Source organism: Carettochelys insculpta, chromosome 3 (genome assembly GCF_033958435.1).
Source record: "Carettochelys insculpta isolate YL-2023 chromosome 3, ASM3395843v1, whole genome shotgun sequence".
NCBI lineage: Eukaryota > Metazoa > Chordata > Testudines > Carettochelyidae > Carettochelys > Carettochelys insculpta.
This window is the reverse complement of record NC_134139.1, coordinates 1,654,404-1,676,108: the sequence shown is the minus strand read 5'-3', so window position 1 is coordinate 1,676,108 and position 21,705 is coordinate 1,654,404. Positions and strand designations below refer to the sequence as shown.

Genomic DNA, 21,705 nt, shown 5'->3' with positions numbered 1-21,705 from the left:
TTGTGGGCGACGCCATCCTGTGAACAGTGTGTGCTGCCGGTTTGTATACGCTCGCCAGCCAATGCTGCATGCTGCGCATGTGTAACCTGGTGTTCTGTTCTGCGAAACGTCGCTGCTGCCATGTGGCCCAGCGGCTGTAAGCACGTCAGAACCGGCACCATAGGGCTGAAGGTGAAGCCTTGCGCGAGGGAGCCGATGGCCCGAAAGTGAGTCTCTGGTAGATACGCCCTCGTTGTAATAGAATTTATGCGTGCCCCTACGAACTCTATGTCCTGTGTGGGGTCTATCTTTGATTTTGTCAGATTGATAAGCAGGCCGAGCGAAGAGAACGTGCCTGCTGTGACACATATTATACGTAGTACCTCCTCCTTCGAGGCCCCTTTGAGTAGGCAGTCATCCAGATACTGGAATATAAATACCCCCTGTCTGTGCAGGTAGGCTGACACCACTGCCAAGGTCTTGGTGAAGACTCTGGGGGCTGAGGAGAGCCCAAACGGTAGGACCTTGTAAGTCGAGGGCTGTGAACCAATCTCCATCGTCTAGTGCCGTAAGGATGGAGGCGTTTGTGATCATCCGAAAGCGTTGCTTGCGCAGGTACCGGTGAGGCCTCGAAAATCTAAGATGGACCTCCCCGTGAGGAAGTACCTCGAGTAGAACCCTCTCCCTTGCAGTTGCTCCGGCACTCTTTCCACTGCCCCTACAAGCATGAGATGGTCTACCTCCTGCTTGAGCCTCGCTACATGGGAGGCCTCCTGGAGGTGGGGCCCCGGGTGGAGGTCATGGCGGTGGGAGCAACTGGGAGGGGATGGCGTACCCCGTGGCTATGATCTCCAGCACCCATTTGTCTGTGGTGATCCTTTGCCACTGGTTATAAAATGGTCGGATGATGGCCTTGAGCACTGGTTTCGTGCCCTCTGGAAGCGAGTCCATGAGGGAGGTTAACCTAATGTGGTTGTCGAAATTATGGTTCGCTAGATGCGCTGCGTAATTTGCCATTGGCAACAGTAGCGTGGAGGAGGAGTAGACCTTTCTGCCCAACAGCTCTAGCTTTTTGGCATGTTTGTCTGTTCCCCCACGTTGTGACGACTCCACCACCAAAGAATTTGGTTGTGGGTGGCTGAACAGGAACTCCATGCCCTTTGTCGGCACGAAGTATTTTTTTTTTTTTTTCCCCCCCCGCTCTCTTGTGGACAGGCGGAATAGTCGCAGGAGTCTACCATATCATAGTGGCAGACTCCAAGATTGCGTCATCAGCGGTATTGCTATTTTGGAGGAGGCCGGAGGTCTCAGATTTTTGAGGAGCTTATGGTGTTCCTCTTGCACCTTTGCTGTCTGCATGCCTTGCGTGAAGGCCACCCTCGTAAAACAGCTCTTGGAACTGTTTCAGATCATCTGGAGGATGGACGTCCCCCGGGGCCGTAGCCTCATCCGGGGAGGAGAGCGAGGAACCGCTGGGGTACGTCTCCCTGGACCCTTCCGGTTCCCGCTGATGATGGTACACCCTCTCACTAGAGGTTTGCGAGGAAAAATCTCGGGGTTCCATAACCAGTCCCCCCTGAGATGCTTAAGTCTCTGTCCCCGGTCGCAATTGCCCTCGGGGGTACGAGATCGTTTGTAGGGATTTTTCCCTAGTAGATTGCCGATGGTGTCTATGCCCTGCATGGTCCCAGCCAGGGTGAGGCTGGTTGCAGAAATGGAGAAGGGGGCTCCGGGTAGGCTGGGGGGGGACCCCTGCCTTCTAGTTGGAGTCTGCAACATAGCGGAGAGCTGTGAGAAAGCAACTCCACAGCCCTGTGCGGAGAGGGGCTGCAATGCCTCCTCTTGTGTGCAGTCTTCCCCCTCCCTTGAGGAGGTAACTCCGCCCCTGACATACAGGGGATCCTGGCCCCGTCCGCACCGAGCTCGGCACACTCGAAGGCGGTGCCGCACGTGCGGTGTCCTTCGGTGCCGGCAGGCTGCGTGCCTGCGCGCTCTGCACCGCCGGTTTTCCGGGGGTTGGTGGTACCGGCGCTTGTTTAGCCGCCGCCCTGCCTGCGGTGCGGGGCGGCTGGCTGATTATCGGAGGCTGAGCCGCTTGCACGTGGCTCTCCGTGCCGCCGCCGATCAGCTGTTGCTGCGGCTGGGGGCTGCTCGCTCCTCCCGTCCCGCTCGCTGTTGCTGCCGGCAGGGATCGGGCTGGGGGGCATACAGGGGATTCCGGCGTCCGCACCGAGCTCGGCACGCTCAAGGGTGGTGCCGCACGTGCGGTGTCCTCCAGTGCCGGCAGGCTGCGTGCCTGCGCGCTCTGCACCGCCGGTTCCCCGGGGGTCGGTGCCGCTGCCCGCGGTGCCGCCGGTACCGGCGCTTGTTTAGCCGCCGCCCTGCCTGTGGTGCGGGGCGGCTGGCTGATTATCGGAGGCTGAGCCGCTTGCACATGGCTCTCCGTGCCGCCGCCGATCAGCTGTTGCTGCGGCTGGGGGCTGCTCGCTCCTCCCGTCCCGCTCGCTGTTGCTGCCGGCAGGGATCGGGCTGAGGGGCATACAGGGGATTCCGGCGTCCGCACCGAGCTCGGCACGCTCAAGGGTGGTGCCGCACGTGCGGTGTCCTCCAGTGCCGGCAGGCTGCGTGCCTGCGCGCTCTGCACTGCCGGTTCCCCGGGGGTCGGTGCCGCTGCCCGCGGTGCCGCCGGTACCGGCGCTTGTTTAGCCGCCGCCCTGCCTGCGGTGCGGGGCGGCTGGCTGATTATCGGAGACTGAGCCGCTTCCACGTGGCTCTCCGTGCCGCCGCCGATCAGCTGTTGCTGCGGCTGGGGGCTGCCCGCTCCTCCCGTCCCGCTCGCTGTTGCTGCCGGCAGGGATCGGGCTGGAGATACTTTCCTCCGTTTCTGCGCTGATGGAGTGAGGGAGGCAGCTTTCCTTTTAAGGGCCCCGGAGGGTCCCTCCTGCTGCGGCCGCTCCGGCGCTTCTGGCTGGAGGGCCTTATCAAGAAGCAGCATTTTTATCCTCATCTCCCTGTCCCTCCGTGCTCTGGTTGTTAATTTAGCGCAGAAGGTGCATTTCTGTGCCACATGGGACTCCCCCAGGCACCTTATGCATAGACTGTGCCCATCGGACACTGGCATCGCCTCTCGGCAGGACTCACGTTTTTTTTTTTTTTTTTTTTAAAGCCTGAAGAGGACATTGTTGGTGAGTCTTTGAGTTTTTAAGTGGGTACTTAGCACCTTCTTTGTGCCGTTTTCCCCATCCGATGGCCTGCCTTAGCAGGAGGGCTGATGGCCCTAGCTCCTGGCCTCCAGCGCTTGTTACTGGGACTGGCTGAGCTGTCCCGCTCGTAGCTTGTTCGTTGTTATTTGTTTTTTTTTTTTGTTTTTTTACAAAATAACAACCGGCTAACTCGTAGTAGCCTAAGTGCCTGAAAAAAACTTTAAAGAAAAACAGATAAAGTCGTTGAATACGCTACTTGGCCTTAGCCTAGTTGGATTCCGTCTGCAGCCGACGGCGGTTAAGAGGAACTGGCGGGGACCGGATCGCGCACATGGCCGGGAGCGCGCGGGGGAGCGGCGCGCACCGGCGCATGCGCGGTCCGGCAGAAACTGCTTGGAAGATCCGATCTGCGGCGCCGGGCAAGCCCGACACCTAATGTGGAGCACCCACGGGGACACTCGAAGAAGAAGGAAAATTTCCTGGACAGTATGAAAGCTGGAGACCATTTTCAGGAGGAAAGATGGGTGACGGTGGAGGTGAACATTGTCCTTATGGAACACCAGGTACAGGGGGCCCTGACATGAGGGCCTGGAGCTCAGATACACTTCTGGCAAAGGTGACAGCCCCCAGAAGGGCACTTTCCAGGAGAAGTAGAGAAGGGAACACGTGGCCAAAGGTTCAAAGGGGTGCCCCAAAGCATCCAGAGCACCAGATTAAGGTCCCAGGCCAGAAGAGGCCTGGCGGGGGAGGCAGTCCATGCCCCTGAGAAAGTGCCCCGCCAAGGGGGGGGATGTGCAAACAGAGCACCCACCCTCTCCCAGATGGAAGATTGAAATAGCTGCCAGGTGGACCCTGAGGGATGAAGAAGCAAGACTCTGCTGCTTCAAGGAAACAAGGTAGTGCAGCACCTGCATGACAGAGATAGATACAGGTATGAGACTGTACTGATAACACCAGCAGGACAAGCGTGTTCACTCAGCCAAGCACAAGCACCATGTAGACAGCCTGCGGCTGCTGAGGAGGACCTGCCACAATTGGTCTGAGCATGCCTGCTCCACATGGTTTAACCACAAAGCCACCATGCCAGGAGGTGAAGGGAGTGGAGACCTGGGTGGTGGAGATGATTGTGGCCTTACATAAGGTGGTCTGGAAGTAGGGGAAGCACCACCATGTGGGGTACCAGTGCTGATGAGCCCAAGCAAGAGCTATCAGGACATCTACTTGGTCCTTGCAAACCTTGAGGAGCACCTTGTGCACAACAGAAACCAGGGAGAAAGCACAGAGCAATCCCGAGTTCCATGGTATCAAAAATACTGCCGCTAAGGACCCAGGGCTGAGGCCCTAGAAGGAGTAGAATTGAGGACACCCGGGGCTGCTCCAGGAAACAAAGAGGTCCAGCTGGGGAAAGTCTCACTTTTGGAAGACAGAGCAGAGGACATCCACATAAACTGACCATTCGTGAGCAAGGTACCAGCAACTGAGGCGGTCCACCAGCTGGTTCTGAACCCCTGGGAGATTATCCACCTGAAGGCGTCTTGAGTGGGTCATATACAGGGCTCAACACCAACACTGCTCCAGGGAGATCCATAGCTGACCCAACAAATAGCAGCCACAGGAAAGTTTTCCAACAGTCATCCACACAGCACGCACAAACCTAACTTGGATATGAGCAAACACTCAAAGCATGCCAAATGATAAGTCTCTTTTGATTAATTCATTATCACAGAATTACAACCCTCATACACTGGCAAGAGGACGTGTCTAGAAGTGCCAGCAATTCACATTATTCTGAACGTTGTCTCCTAAACCATAGTTGTACAGAGCAGTGTGCTGTGCAAGGCTTTCAAACAAGCAGGCAGTTAACTCCTTACACAGCTCCAGCACCTAAATCCTGTATATCTTGCTATTCTAAAACAAATGTCTTGCTTCTTTCACCCTTAACATCATCAGTGGTTTATTTGCCACTTACGTATTGTGAACTAAATTATAAACGATATAGGCATCTTATGTACAAATTAACTGGTACTTATACCAAGTGCTGAATCAACGGTGCTTTCAAGACTTCCAGGTCTTAAAATAGGACAAAGATTGAGAAGTTACAAGATAATTACTACTCAAGTAGAAGAAAAAAAGGCACAGCTCAATTTTGATATAAATCTGAGCTATGTTCCCCTTTTGATGGAAAGCAGGATGTAAGTCCATTAACGTTAACATGGGAGTGGAGGAGAAGTGGAAGAAGGATGGTGACAGGAGGCCTATAAATCTTTAAATCCACAACTGAAATGAGAGAGTATCGCTGACAAATTAGTGAAAAACAATTTTCGAGACTAACAGAGAGCAGCAGATCGGTACAAAGGAGGAAAAGCCATCCCAGACAATTATCAACCCATTGAGCGCGTACCTCCCTTTATGCGGACTCTAGAGCTAGAGCCTAAGTTCCTGCTAAGTTGCGGGGCACACAGCTTCTCAGTAAGACCTGCACCAGGGCTCAGGACTGCAGCATGGAAAAATGCCTCTCTGTCCTACCCTCCCACCCTACCCCAACATAGAGCAGGTGCAGCAGGAGGTGGTGGTGTGGGGAAGGTGGCAGCTCCATGCTGGCCCCAATACTAAGCTGCTGTGGCCAAAGGAAAGGAGACCCCTCACTGTTCACAGCACATAGCTGCCACAGCTGAGGCAGCAGGTCCAGCTTCCAAGCGTTGGGATCACAAGGCTCCATCAACCACCTCCGCCCTGCATGCGAGAGCAGTGCCTGCAATGCACCATGGCACTTTATTCTCCATTCCCAGAATGCCTGCTGGCAGCTTCCAGTGCACAGCTTGGTGCCCCAGGACAGGCAGGCACCAGGCAGCCTGCCTACCCACTGAACTGCTCAGGTAAGCCTGAGCCCCAACTGTCCATCCCACCCCAATGTCCTCCAACTCCCAAGAGATAGCTCCTGCATCCCTAACCCCAGTCTCACCCCAGAGCCTGCACCCCCAGCCAAAGCCTGAGCTCACACTCCTACAACCCAAATCTCTGCAGAGGCCTAAGTCCCCTTCAATGCTCCAAACCGCTTGGCCCCACTCCCACCACATGGTGCACATAAAATTCATTCTGTTCGCGTGTAGGAAAAATTAGAGGGAATACTGGATAGAGCCCAAAGGAGAGCAGTATATATGTGTATAAGAGAAAAGTAAACAGCTCATATTTAAGTAATGGTCTAAAATTATACTATAGCTCACTGGTTACAAGTTAGCAAAGTCAAGCCATCTGCTGTGATTTCCCATGTACCTTGGAAAAGCTCCAGACTCAGCAGCTAAAAACAGTCTTCACCAAGGCTCTCCTTTCAGGTACGGAATAGGAAAGTGTATCCATGTGTTGCCCCCAAATTTCCTTTTCTAAATAATTAAATTGACAGATGCATGATATTGGGTCCTCTGCTCTACACACACCAAAGTTATCAGTGGTCTGCGAACTTTGGCTTCATGTCTGAACCAGGTGAGAGATTTTCATAGCCTAGAAAAAAAAAACTGAGCACTTTCTGGGTAGTCCATCATTTCAAAGAAAAACTCTTACCTCCAAATCTCAGAGCCCAAGTCAAATGACCTGATTTGGATGATAGGACTAAAAATGGCCATGTCAACATTGCTGCTTAGCTCAAGCACCTACACAGCTATTTAATCTCATTTATAATATCCATAGCCTATCATATATGGTAACACTTAGGTGTTTGCTCTGCAATCACTGAACAGGAGAGATGGAGGGATGGAAGAAGAATTTCTTGAGCTCCATGGAGCCCGAAGCTAATCTTTAGTATGAAGTCAAGATCAGTTCAGAGTGCTACTTTAGCCTTACAGAACATATAGTATTGAGGTTAAAAAAAAAGCCTTTCAAAACGGTTACAAAGTAATGGGACACCTTTGCAAGTGGTTCAAATGAAGGGCTCATAGTCAACCTGAAAATCAAGTTAGATTCCACAGAAGAACTTGATGCATATCACGAAGAATCCGCGTTCCAACAAGAAATGTTAGACACCTGAGCAAGAAGAAATTCACTACAGTACTTGTCTAATGCACTAAGCCTAGTACACAAAGCAGCAGCTTGGTCTCAGAGTTTGAGCTGCCATGCATAAGCGGAGTCCATTTTGAAGAAATCTGACAATACAACACAATGATATAGATGACAGTAGTGGGACCTGCTCCTAGCACCAAAGCTTAAAGCTCAACCAAGCCCTTGAATGAGCTGAATTAGATTTAATTCTGGACACAAAGTCTCTTTGCCCTAAGAGGCGCTGTTCAAGAATAAAGGCATTAGGTAAAAACCCTGCCTGGCCCTTGTAACAGCACATCCCTCCTGGATGGAAAGCAAGTGAGAGGTATTTGTACCACGTAATGAGATCATAGAATCAAGGCCTCCTTGGCCACAATTGGGCTTCCAGAATTACCGGTGCTGCTTTTCTCTTGATCTTCTGCAGCACTCTGGTGAAGAGAGGCAAATGGCAGTCCCCTTCTGGCCATCGCTGCAATGTCTCTTGCGTTGGTCCTCTGATCCCACGAGTGAGAGAACAATACTGAAACCTTGTGATTCAGGTGGGAGGCCAGCAGATCTGTTGCTGGAAGACCAAGGCTATGTCCACACCTAAAACACTAATGCAGCACAGCTGTGTCATCACAATGACAAAGGAAAGCACTTTCTTGGACATAGATACTACCAATGCTGGTGGCAAAATTATCCTGTCAACACAGGTAATCCATTAACTTAGGTACTGCCTCTCTAAAGTAGACAGGGAGTTTGCCTGGGAAAACATCCTCGAGGAGCTCAGGTGAGTGTGGCATTTGAGGGGCTGCATTGTGAGCTGGTGGGTTGAGTTTCTTGTCTGTGCATTTGTGTTATTTTGCAGAGAGGGGAAGTTTGAACAGCTGCCTGTGTGCCTGAGCATGTTTTGCAGAGGGGGGCAGTTGAAAAGCATGTTTGGCAGTTTGGAAAGTTTACACGGCGTGAATTGGGAGAGCATCCTTCCAGGTGGGCCTTCAAGAGGTGATTACATTGGAGGCAAAGGCTTTGAGACGGGCCTAACCAGCTAGCAGCTCTATAAGAAGGCAGCCCCAGTGAACCCTGTGACCAGGAGCAGCTAACAGGGAGTTTGCCTGGGAGTTCACCTTCGGGAGGAGCCCCATACTTGTTTTCCCTTATACGGTGTTTCTCTTGTGCCCTTCAAGGCAGCACTAGAAACAAATAAGGGATCTCTGAAAAGGGAAAAAATGGAGAGTGATATGGCTGGTGAGAGGTCTGTGGTTGTGACCTGCAGGTCATGTGCCATGTTTGTCTTCTTCCCGGATGATAGGAAGGATTTTCTATGTACCAAGTGCAAGATGGTAGCCATTTTACAAGAGAAGGTTAAAGGACTTGAGGCGCAAATATCAACCCTCAGGTCCATCAGAGAGGGTGAAGATTTTCTGGATAGTGGGCAACAGACAATACTGCAGGAACAGCAGGCTGCCCAAAACGAGGAGAACTGGAAGCATGTTACCTCCAGGAGGAGAAAACGAGTTCAGGTCTCTCCAGTTCCAGTGGAGTTAAGTAACCGCTTTCAGCCTCTCTCCACAGGTGATACAGTGGAGATATTTGAGGCTGATACCTCACAGGGATAGGAGCTGAAAGAGTCCCCACGGTTTCTAAGGCATGGGATGCACAGTCCTAGGAATGGGAGTTTTACGACCACCACTCCTAAGAGAAAAAGACGGGTGGTGGTGGCCGGGGACTCCCTCCTCAGAGGGACAGTCATCCATCTGTCGTCCAGACCTAGAGTCTCCTCACCTCAAAAAAGATATATTGGCATTAGAAAAGGTTCAGAAAAGGGCGACTAAGATGATTAGGGGCTTGGAACGGGTCCCATATGGGGAGAGGCTAGAGAGACTGGGACTTTTCAGTTTGGAAAAGAGGCGATTGAGGGGCGATATGATAGAGGTATATAAAATCATGAATGGTGTGGAGAAAGTGAATATAGAAAAATTATTTACCTTTTCCCTTAATACAAGAACTAGGGGACACCAAATGAAATTGATGGGTAGTAGGTTCAAAACTAATAAAAGGAAAATTTTCTTCACACAGCGCACAGTCAACCTGTGGAACTCCTTGCCCGAGGAGGCTGTGAAGGCCAGGACTCTATTAGGGTTTAAAAAAGAGCTTGATAAATTTTTGCAGGTTAGGTCCATAAATGGCTATTAGCCAGGGATAAAGTATGGTGCCCTAGCCTTCAGAACAAGGGCAGGAGATGGATGGCAGGAGATAAATCACTTGATCATTGTCTTCTGTTCTCCTTCTCTGGGGCACCTGGCATTGGCCACCGTCGGCAGATGGGATGCTGGGCTGGATGGACCTTTGGTCTGACCCAGTATGGCCGTTCTTATGTTCTAATCCCGGCAAGTTTGCTGCTTACTTGGAGCTAGAATCCAGGATATTACAGAGGCTCTGCCAAAAATTGCTAAACCTGTAGACTATTACCCCTTCCTACTTCTCCATGTAGGAACCAATGATACAGCCAAGAGCAACTTTGAAGAGATGATGGCAGATTACATATCCCTAGGAAGGAAGATCAAGGAATACGGTGCACAAGTGGTATTCTCGTCTATCCTCCCTGTGGAAGGAAGGGGTCCGCGTAGGGATTGTCGAAACACAGAGGTAAATGTGTGGTTGCATAGGTGGTGTAGCAGGGAAGGATTTGGTTTCTTTGACCATGGGATTTCTCTTTCATCAACAGGGATTGTTGGGAAGAGATGGGATCCACCTCACAAAGAGAGGAAAGAGCATCTTTGCGGGCAGACTTGCAAACCTAGTGAGGAGGGATTTAAACTAGGTTCATTGGGGGAAGGTGACAAGCTCTGAGGTAAATGGGGAAGGAGGAGGGAACAATCAAGTGGATAGCCTGGGTGAAGAGAAGAAAGTGGGCCAATCGGCCCCTTCTCTAAGATGCTTGTACACTAATGCTCGAAGCCTAGGGGACAAACAGGAAGAATTAGAGGCCCTGGCACAGTCAAACAAGTATGAGGTGGTTGGAATAACGGAGACTTGGTGGGATGATTCGGATAACTGGAGCACGGTCATGGAAGGTTATAAATTGTTTAGGAAGGACAGACGGGAGAAAAGGAGGAGGAGTTGCGCTCTGTGTGAGGGAGCAGTGTGATTGCTCAGAGCTCCAGTACAAGGAAGGAGAAAATCCAGTTGAGTGTCTTTGGGTTATGCTTAGAGTTGGAAGTAATAGCGGTGATGTTGTAGTTTGTGTCTGCTATAGACCGCCAGATCAGGGAGATGAGATAGATGAGGCTTTCTTCAGGCAGCTAAGTGAAGCTTCCAAATCATAGGCCCTGGTTCTCATGGGAGACTTTAATCATCCAGACTTTTGTTAGGAGACCAATACAGCAACACACGGACAATCCAGGAAGTTTTTGGAGAACGTTGGGGATAACTTCTTGGTACAAGTGCTGAAGGAACTGAACAGAGGTCGTACACAACTTGACCTGCTGCTCACAAACAGGGAAGAACTAGTAGAAGAAATAGAAGTGGGAGGGAACCTGGGCTGCAGCAACCATGAGATCACAGATTTCATGATTTGGACAAAAGGAAGAAGGTGAGCAGTAACATACAGACCCTTCATTTCAAAAGGGCAGACTTCGACTCCCTAAGAGAAGTGATGAGCAGGATCCCTTGGAAAACGAAGATGAAGGGGAAAAGAGTTGAAGTCAACTGGCAGTATTATAAAGAGTCTTACTGAAGGCACAGGAACAAACCATCCCGCTGCATAGTAAGAAACGCAAACATGGTAGGCAACCAGCTTGGCTTAACAGGGAAATACTTAGTCAGCTTAAACTCAAAAAAGATGAATACAAGAAATGGAAACTTGGACAGTTGACGAAGGAGGAGTATAAACATATGGCTGGAGAATGCCGGGCAGCAATCAGGAAAGTGAAAGCACAATTGGAACTGCAGCTGGCAAGGGATGAGAAGAGTAACAAGAAAGGTTTCTACAGGCATGTTAACAATAAACGGGTCATCAGAGAAGGTATGGGGCCATTACTGGATGAGGGAGGTAACCTAGTGACAGATGATGTAGGAAAAGCTGAAGTACTAAATGCATGTTTTGCCTCAGTCTTCATGGACAAAGTCAACTTCCACATGACCGTCCTAGACAATGCAGTATGGGAAGGTGGAGGGCAGCCATCTGTGGGGAAGGAACAAGTTCTGAGCTATCTAGAAAAACTAGATATATACAAATCCATGGGTCTGGATTTAATGCACCAAAGGGTACAGAGGGAATTGGCAGAAGTCATTGCTGAACCTTTGGCCATTATATTTGAAGACTCTTGGAGATTGGGGAAGATACTGGATGAATGGAAAAAGGCAAATGTGGTGCCCATCTTTAAAAAAGGAAAGAAGGACAATCCAGGGAACTACAGGCCAGTCAGCCTTACCTCAATCCCTGGGAAAATAATGGAGGGAATCCTCAAGGAATCCATTTTGGAGCACTTGGAAGAGGGGAAGTGATCAGAAGTATCCAACATGGATTCACCAGGGGCAAGTCCTGCCTGACCAATCTGATTAGCTTCTATGATGAGGTAACAAGCTCTGGGGACATGGGGAAGTCAGTGGATGTGATATACCTTGACTTTAGCAAAGCTTTTGATACGGTCTCCCACAACATTCTTTCCTGTAAGTTAAGGAAATATGGATTGGATCCTTGGACTATAAGATGGATAGAAAGCTGGCTTGATGGTCAGGCCCAATAGGTAGTGGTCAATGGCTCAATATCTGGATGGCGGTCGGTTTCAAGAGGAGTGATGCAAGGCTTGGTTCTGGGGCCGGTGTTATTCAGCATCTTTATTAATGACCTGGATGAGGGACTGGATTGCACCCTCAGCAAGTTTGCAGATGACACAAAACTAGGGGGAGAGGTAGATACGTTGGAAGGTAGAGAAAGAATCTAGAGTGACCTGGATAAACTGGAGGACTGGGCCAAAAGAAATCTGATGCGGTTCAATAAGAAGTAGTGTAGAGTCCTGCACCTGGGGCGGAAGAATCCCAAGCATTGTTACAGGCTGGGGACCAACTGGCTCAGCAGCAGTATGATGGAAAGGGACCTAGGGGTTATAGTAGATGAAAGGCTGGATATGAATAAACAATGTGCCCTTGTAGCCAAGAAGCCTAACAGCATACTAGCGTGCATTAGGAGGAGCATTTCAAGCAGATCTAGAGAAGTAGTTATTCCTCTTTATTCAGCAGTGGTGAGGCCACATCTGGAATAGTGTGTCCAGTTTTGGGACCTCCAGTATAAAAAGGATGTGGACTTGCTGGAGTAGGTTCAGTGGAGGACAACAAAAATGATTAAGGGGCTGGAGCACAATACCTGAGGATAGGCTGAGGGATTTGGTTTTGTTTAGTTTACAGAAGAGAAGACTTAGGGGTGATTTAATAGCAGCCCTCAACTTACCGAAGGGGAGCTCTAAAAAGGAGTGTGATAAACTGTTCTCAGTGGTGAGAGATGGCAGAACAAGGAGTAATGGTCTGACATTAGAGGGAGAGGTGTAGGTTAGATATTAAGAAAAACTACTTCACCAGTAGGGTGGTGAAGCACTGGAATGCATTGCCTAGAGAGGTGGTGGATTCTCCTTCCCTTGAGGTTTTTAAATCCCAGCTTGACAAGGTCCTGGCTGGGATGACTTAGTGGCAGTTGATCCTGCTGAAGCAGGGGACTGGACTAGATGACCTCCTGAGGTCCCTTCCAACCCTATGATTCTGTGATTCTGTACACAGCAACTTAATCCCACACATCATTCAGTGGTGTGGCTTTTTTTTTTTTTTAAATATAAACACCCCCTACTGAAGTGTTTAAATTAACCTAATTTTCTAGAGTATAAGCCAGATGTAAATTTCTTTAGCAGGAGATGAAACATACCTTGGTGTAGTTCTGACTCTGGATGATTGAACTTCTGCCTGCTGAGCCAGGTCACCCATAACATTCAATCCTGCCTTGCATGTGAAGGAACAATTGCAGATTCTCCTCTTAACTAGTCACCAGGAAGCAAGCTTTTATCTGCAGGATTGTAGACATTGTTCCCGTTGTCTGCTGATGTCTGTCCTGACTGAGGCATTGTCTGTCCCGATCAGGATGTAAGCTAAGTCTAGCTATGGAAACAGAGCCCTGAGACCATACTGGATTGCCCTGAGCTACCGCCAGCTTGTGCTGTGCTTGATCTTATTTGGCCACTGATTAACCCTGTCTGAATGACATAAGAATCTTCCTGGTCTGAAATACCTTTGCAAAAGAGTAGACAAAAGATGGTATAGACACGGATAAGAAGCAGCTCTGCTGTGGCCTCACATGAGCACTAGCCTACTAAACGTCCACACAGGAGATCGCCGATAGCAGAAGAGACAGAAGGATATGAGAGAAACTCCTCGAGAGGTTGTTTCATATGATTTTTCTATTTCTCCTGTCTTTCCTGCAACAAGCCATCTGTTCCCACTCAGAAACCAGAAATATTCTGACTTAATGGAATCCTTCACAGAACTGCGGCTCTGCAGCATCCTTATTGATTGGGTGAACAAAAAGGCCTCCGGATGAGGCAGTCACCCAGGAAGAGATAAATATAGACCTGTCCTTTCAGAACAGACATTAACTTTACTAGCAATTTCATAAACATGGCAGTTCTGTTGCTACAGCAAAGGACAAGGCCTCAGACTGTAGAGTTCCGACAGTAACACTTAAGCAGCATTTGAGAGTAACTGGGATATGGAGACAGTAGATGTGAAGCATGCCTGTCACCATGCAGTCTCCTCTGCTGCAGTTTGTTTTATGGCATGGCTCTGTGGAGATATGTGATATCGAAAAGTGCTCTGCAGTTTTCTTTTTTCTTTAAGCTAGAACAAGATGGCATAAGAAAGCAGCATCTCAGATGGTGTCATAACGCCTCTTCTTGATCTTTCTCCTCCTCCCTTCAAGGATCTAGGCCCATCCCTGCCATGACCTGACACAATGCCTAAATCTTTGTTAACTGATTGCTACTCTGACATACATCTCAACTCTGTAGCGATCTCTCTTCTTTTTAAGCCAGAGGAACATTCTTCACAGTTGTAAATATTAGAAAAAACTAAACAAGTGCAATGAGAGCAAGCAGAAAGCTAAGAGCAGATGTTCAACACTAGCTCATTAGACTAGTGATCTTGGAAGCTGTCAGGCTCAGAGAAGTTTTATGCAGTACCAACCAGACAATCTGCATGCCTCAGTTGACTCATCTGAGGATGCAAGCAGCTGCCTAAAGCTAAGCACCTTAAGTTCTCCTCCAGAGCTAAAACGTGACAACTGAATTTCAGTTAAAAATAACCCACAGTACTGACTTCTGTTCCTTAGAATAGGAGCAAAGCCTTTTAACTACCCCACTCTCTAGAGAACATGCCACATGGCAATCTGAACCTCCATTTCCACCTTCGGCTGCTTTTATACTGCAAAACAGAAGATGATGAACAGGAGATGGATGATGAGCACCCCTTTAATTCAGTAGCTCCCCTTTACATTCCTGGGACACGACTGATCTAGCAATGCCGAGCAATGCTTTCCCACTCCCGAATTAGAAAACGCCCTTGCATGCATAATCTCTGCATTTCACATGCCGCTGAAGTTATTCCAGCTGCACTTCAGAGATTTACATACATTGTAGCACAGACTCCACACCGAGGCTGAGAAAAATACATACATCCACAGAGGAGACAAGCAATGGCTGATATCACTCACTAGAAAGACAGTTGTTGCAAGACCGGATTTATGCATTGGAATCCAAAGTCTAATCTCCACACTAAGGATGCAGTAGACATTCAAAGAGATGTCAAGAGAAGCATAATCTTACGTACCAGACTCCAATGGTTATGTCCTCCTCTGGTTGAAGGTAATAATTACAGGTGTGGTTTAAGCCTTGATCCTGTGGCCTTTTTAAGTCAATGAAATATGGAACCCTCACTGAAACACATAGGAAATAGTAAAAGGTCAGAAACTTAAGATGTTAAATTCTGCTTTCTTGCTAGTCAACACAGCTAATTGCAATGCAACCTGAAACCTATCCAAAAAACTGATATGTCTTTGTAGACTAATTTCACATTTGTCTCCTGTGCCACAAAGATCTTTTGTCACAGGTGAAAATGGGTAACTAATTTCTAGTACTGGAAGGGTATACACATCAAGGATAGAAAAGGAATTTTTCAGAATGGTACAAACATACAGCTAGAGGTAACAGGATGAAATGAGGAAAAGGGAAATTTAAGGAGCTTTTTCTGATATTTTCTCATGTTAGAAATCCATGAAACTGCATGTCTTTCAAGTGAAAGCACTGCAACTTGAGAAATGTAAAAATAGACTGGGAAAAGCACTGTTGGGTGTTATATATACTCTTTGCCAAGATGGACTGATTTAAATGAAATGGATTAAAAATCACTGATTCTAATTGTTATTTAAATTAGCAAGTAGAAAAGCTTGATTTAAGCAATTGATTTTTAACTTTTTTAGCATCCGGCCTTGAGTCCTTTCTCTAAAGAGATGTTATTTACTGGTAATCATTAACATACGTTGATTTGAAATTAAAATGTATTCTTTACAATAAAATCAGCGCTTCTTTTTGCTAAGTGAGAGGATATGTTGGATCTACACAATTTATTTAAATAGTGTGATTTACACTAATTCAGATTCTTAATTTTTGCATTTCAATTACATTAGGAAATGGCTATTTAAAAAAAAAAACAAAGTGATGAATAATGTTTTATTTGTGATTTTGGTCAAGTTCTGATTCATGGTCTCAACCTCCCAGCCCAAAGGCCATCTGAGGCATATATACTGTCACAATTTGGCCCACCCATGATTGCTGGCATGTGAATCTCTGTGGCTCTCGGGGGGTGTCCATACTCTTCCCCCAAACCCAGACCCCACTAGTTACCTCCTAATGATAGCCTTGGCTTTTAATCTGGATATGTAGAAAAAGTTGTGAGATGGAGGACCCTGGAATTTTTCTGGCATGTCGGGTGGGGTCTCAGAAAGGAAAAGGTTGAGACCCTCTGGTTTATACTATTATAATTTTTTTTTATTATGAAGCCTAATAGACCTCATTCATAAAATGCAAAAGGTCGCACTTTTTATTGTCAGGCAGTAACAGTAAGGGAGATGCCCCAGCATGGCTGTTATCCCATCCCCATCCCAACAAGTATGTCTTCCTGAGGAATCAGTTTTGGGAAGAAGTTGTTCCATTTGGACAATTAGCTTTATTCCTCTTAAATGCATGGACACAACGTGCCCTCTTCAACTTAACAGAGACACTCTTCAACGCTATGTTTATGAACTCTGACTACTGTATTTTTTAACAAGTGTGAAAGCAATGTGAAGCATTCCACAATGAGGCAGCCATACCACCCACAAGTTAAATCAGAGGTATACAAACCCTCAAATTAGGCTGGCCACATAGTATTTCACCAACCAGAGCCAGAATCTATGGTTCAGGATTCAGCTGAAACCAGCAGACCTGATAATATGAGGGATGTCCTCTATCACCATCTTTAGCTAAATACAAGGATGAATGACAATGCTAATTCAAAAAATAACTTTATGATGCTTATTGAAAGCATCACCACTTTGTGATGCCGGCTTTTGAGGGAGGGAGGGACGGACCTAGAGAAGGAAGAAAAAAAATGAAAGAAGCAACCGTAAATTGATTGCTGAACTCAACAACAATTGAATGCCCTAGATTTTAAAAAGTCAAACCTCAAGTAACCAAAGAATCAGCATAGCTGCAACAAAAGCAATGCTTGCATTGTACTCTACTGTCCAAGCATATTGGCATACATAGCCACCTAAAACATAAATAAAAATTATTAAGGGGACATGGACAAACTACTGTATGGGGAGTAACTGAAAGAAGGGAAGAAGTTTCCCTCAGATTATTCCATAACTTCCCATTTCCAGGACTCTTGTGCCTCCCTCTAAACCATCTGGAATTAGCCACTGTCTAGGGCACAACTATAAAACAAAAGGTTTTACCATTACAGTTGTTAGCTGGAGGTGTGGGTGTGGTTAGGAAATAACCTCGCCCCACTCATATTTCCAACACAGGCTACCATAGTTATGCTAGCACCATCTATACTGGGGGCTCCGGTGGTGTGACTGTGCTGGCCAAGCATCTGCAGCATAGACAAGGAACAGAATGGAAGTCTAAATAGACAGCTGATCTAATAATATGGGAAATTCTACATCGTAGTATCTGCACCACTTGAAGTGATGCTGTTAATGTGCCATTGATGAGTCATTGTTTCTTCTGCTCTAGCCGGTATATTTTACAAAAAATGCTTTGGTGCAAGGAACTGAAGCCTGGAAAACTAATCACTGTCAACATTTTCAATTGCTTTCAGAGGAAACAGGATCTTGATCATCTGAATGCTCTCCATGTGCACCTTTAATGATCCCCTCTCAGATTACATTCTACTTTGTTCTCTTCCCCACAGGTACAGATTTTAATCATTTCACATTAAGAAACTAATTGGAATTTGTCTGCAGTGTCTACACAAATAAAGAAGCATACTGTTACTCACGATTAGCATTTAAGCCGTAAATTTGATGAGGATTCTTGCCTCGTAATTCACAAAACCTATTAAAAAGTCACATCCTTCCGAACATCGTAACCGGATAAGATGAACAAATATCACATCAATCAAACTCAAAGCTTCTTTTTCTATTCGCTAATTAGTTTGGGCCGTTCCCACCACAGAAATTTGACGAACACCAAAAATACAGCTGCCCCACATATGAAAAAGCCACCAACAACCTACACCTTATTTAGCTGAAGTACAAAGGCCAAAGGGTTCTTCCAACTTTTTGGCACACAACAAAGTAGGGGAAACCAATACAGATTTATTCACACGTATGTGCAATTTTCAGACATGAACCGCCAAACTACATCTGATTTGCTAAAAAAATTAAAAAGCAACTCTGGCAAAAAACAGTTGTATTGGCTTCACTTAAAAGAATGTGTCTTTTCTTTATATGAACTCTTACCAAAATTTAAGAAGACCAGCTTCACCTGAATAGCAGGGCACAGTTTTACTAGAAATGGAATGGCTATGTACACTCCCAACAACCAGATTAACAGCTTCCGTAACCGGAACCACAATCCATGTCTCCTGTAAGAGAGGAAAGAAAAATAAAGATGCCTGAATATGGTTTTGCTTTATGAAATAAACTTCACTACCAATTATCATTGAGAATGATGAGTGGTGAATGGGCCACTTATTTGGTGCCTAAGTTTAAATACTTTAGGCACATATTCCCAAATAAAAAGACAGTATATTTCTATAATATATATGCACATAAAGGAAATAAACAAAGCAGCCATACTATTCAGACTGTTGACACATCAGGATCAGAAAATAAGAGATGTGTCCCAAAAAATGTACCAGAAGATATGCAGTTTTATTTTTTCTGATGCCTTTTCAGATTTGAGTCTGTGGTGACATGGGGTAGTTTGTATATACCACAGTAGCTCTGATCCTTACTTGAAAGGTGTTGAGTGCATTTCTTCTTGGAACTCAGTATGAGGCAGGCACTGATCTCAGTTACTTTTCTGTACATCTGAGTAACTACTACAAAGATACACTGAAGTCAATGGAGTTGCACAATATTCACTGCAGTCTAACTGAGCAGATTCTAGCCCTGAAAAAGCAAGCCCCAGGGATTATACAGAGGTCTAATATTATACACACGTACAAAATGCATATCTCAATGGAGATTTTGATTGGGATGTTATGGGGAAGAAGGTGATTGGAGGAAAATCTAGAAAAAACAATATCTAGAAAAAATAAATTTTCTTCCTCAGAATGAATTGCTGACTTCAATAGTTTCAATGGGAACCTGGATCTACAAGAACACAACGCTTCAACAATTCCTTCTTTTCGTTATCTGTAGATGAAACTCCTGCTCCCTCTGATAGCTGTGTTAGAGTCACACTACAAGAAAATGTAATTTGTCACTAATTTATGTAGCTGATACTCAGAAGACCCACAAGAACAGTAAAGTGTTGTCATTTTTCCAAGGTCACTTTTAAAATAAGTTCTTCCTGACAGCCCGGAGCTCTTCACCATAGAACTGGAACCAGTCCTCACCACACTGGGCCCTCCACGCTGGCCTCTGAGACCTCTGGACCAAGCTCTTTGGGTGAGTATTTATTCTGCATGCTAGAAGCAGACTGGGGGTGGGTACAGGTACAGGGTTGGGTATGGGTACAGGTTTGCTATGGTTCTGTGACCTTCAGAACAGCGTGTTAATGTTTCTTGGGATGGAGCGCTTCTGCTTTTTGGAGATCCCCTCAAAGGCCTCATCCAGACACTCTTGTATTTTTTTTCATGAGGTTCTTGGGCAGGCCTGACTTGTTGCAGCTTCCACGGTAGTACTCGTTGCCTGCCAGGCAACCGGATAGCAATCTGATATCATAGCGTCACATGGCGTTTTAGCAAATTTTCCACAGCATGAGCAGACGTTCTCTCTATAGATCTGTTAGTTTAGGAGGGTGATGTCTTCTTTGACAACTTACAGAAGCACAGGAATTTGACTTGGATCATTTTTATGTGCTTCCTGCCCCTTTACATTTGCATGCAGCAGCTGTTCCCCACCCCTCAATGCAGTGTGCAGACTCTGCAGGGCGTCTCCCATCTCGTGTCCCTTTCCACCCAGCATTTCTTTTGACTTTACAGGAATATCCCACATCATGCAGCTACCAGGCATCTCTCTCCTCCTCATGTCCTTTTCCACCTAGCATTTCTTTTTATTTTACAGGAATCCCCTGCACGACGTGGCTACCAGGATCTCCAGAGTGGAGACACGACCCCGCTTCATGTTGCTTTCCACCCAGCATTTCTTCCGATTTTTTACTGTATTTTTATTTTTTTATATTTTATTTTACATGGAACCCCCCAACGCACCTGTCCGTGTGACTGTAATCGAACCCTTCCCCATCATCCCTGCTATGTGACTTGCTGTTTGGGGATGACTGCTCCAGGAACGACTGAAAATTTTTTCTTAACTCAGGACACCCCAGAACACCAGGCAGCTTCCCCTGCTTTGCAGCCCGCCCCTTCCCCTGAAAAGTGGACAATTGCTTATAGCTTGCCATGTCCACAAAAAAATGTGCTGGGTAAGTGATGGCAACTGATGTATTGTGAAATGCACACTTACCATCCCATCCTTAATAAGCCTTTAGCAGACTTCAAAAAAAGAAACTTTCCCTGATAGTAGACACAGAGAACCAGACATTCCATTTGAAAGAACATTATGTGAACTGTATGTTAATTTTGACCTTCACTTTCCAGAGGCAATGGCCCCGTGGAGGAGAGAGGCACAGAAAGAGGTGCAAGCCTGCAGCACATGGAGCGGAATGAAGCAGAACACACGAAGCTGACAAAGGACACTGCTCAGCAGAGTCACAATACAGCTCATTGACATCAGACAATGCTTGACTTCCAGCAACAGCAAAGCAGACTGAGGCCACAGCAAAGCTCGTAACAGCAGTTACAGAGCAAACTGAGGTCCTACACTCCCAGCTGCAGCTGGACTCCCAACACAGGACTGCAGGATCCAATACCTGCTGCCTGGAATACCCCAAAGAGAGGTCACCCACCCTCCGCCATCGTGGTCCCTGAATGCAGGGAGGGAGGGAGGGAAAGGATAGCCTGCTGCTCGAGCCCAACAAGCCACTGCAAAAGGGTATTCAGAAGGTTTCTTTTCCATGCCACTCAAACCTCTCCTCCTCCTAAAACAAAATCATTCCTTTGAGCTTGGCGTGATTTTTGCGGCTTGCAGGAGTGGTGGGGAACACAAAAGGTTTTGGAGGGGCTGAAGGCAGAGCTGCCCACTGCTACACCCAGGTCTGCAGCAGACGTGTGCCACAGGGAACACGGGCTTGTTGGGGGAGAGCTGAAGGCACAACTGTCCGTCACATGCATTCTACTTACTGAAACTTAACCCCCTCCCACCAAGTAAAAGCACTGATTCATTAAAACATGGAAGGATTCATTGAAATTATGTCAGAGAAATACGTCGGTAGCATGTGCGTTACAGATCATTCATGAACCTATGTTTTAAAGTGTCCCTTATTACTGCTGCCTCAGCGTGGTTACTGGTAGGTGGCTGTGTAGGCAGCTGCAAGTAAGCCTTGCATATGGCCTCAGCTTCAGAATTCCAAATTGACGGGAAAGTCTCTTGTGTAGATGCATATATGTTGTGCGAAATAGCGCACACTGTAATCATGGTGGAGACATTTGCTTCAGAAAGGTCCAGACAGGTCAATAAGCATCCGAACCTCGCTTTTAAATGGCCAAAGGTGCATTCCACCACCATTCTACACCTGTTGAGTCTGTGATTAAAATTTCCCTTGCTGGGGTCCAGGGCTCCTGCGTAGGGCTTCATAAGGCAAGGGAGCAGAGAGTAAGCAGGGTTGCCCAATATAACAATAGGCATCTCCACATT

General features: G+C 47.0%; 1 protein-coding gene across 1 annotated transcript in view; it reads right to left on the bottom strand.

Moving 5' to 3' along the window:
• The window catches only part of ABHD12 (abhydrolase domain containing 12, lysophospholipase), an 86,451-nt gene that overhangs the window by 45,447 nt on the left and 19,299 nt on the right, over window positions 1-21,705 (bottom strand). Inside the window, exons 2-3 of the mRNA XM_074989208.1 lie at window positions 18,244-18,368; window positions 15,066-15,171 (exon numbers count right to left, since the gene is read on the bottom strand). Of these exons, the coding sequence (XP_074845309.1) occupies window positions 15,066-15,171; window positions 18,244-18,368 (231 nt within the window). The remainder of the gene's footprint in view (window positions 1-15,065; window positions 15,172-18,243; window positions 18,369-21,705) is intronic.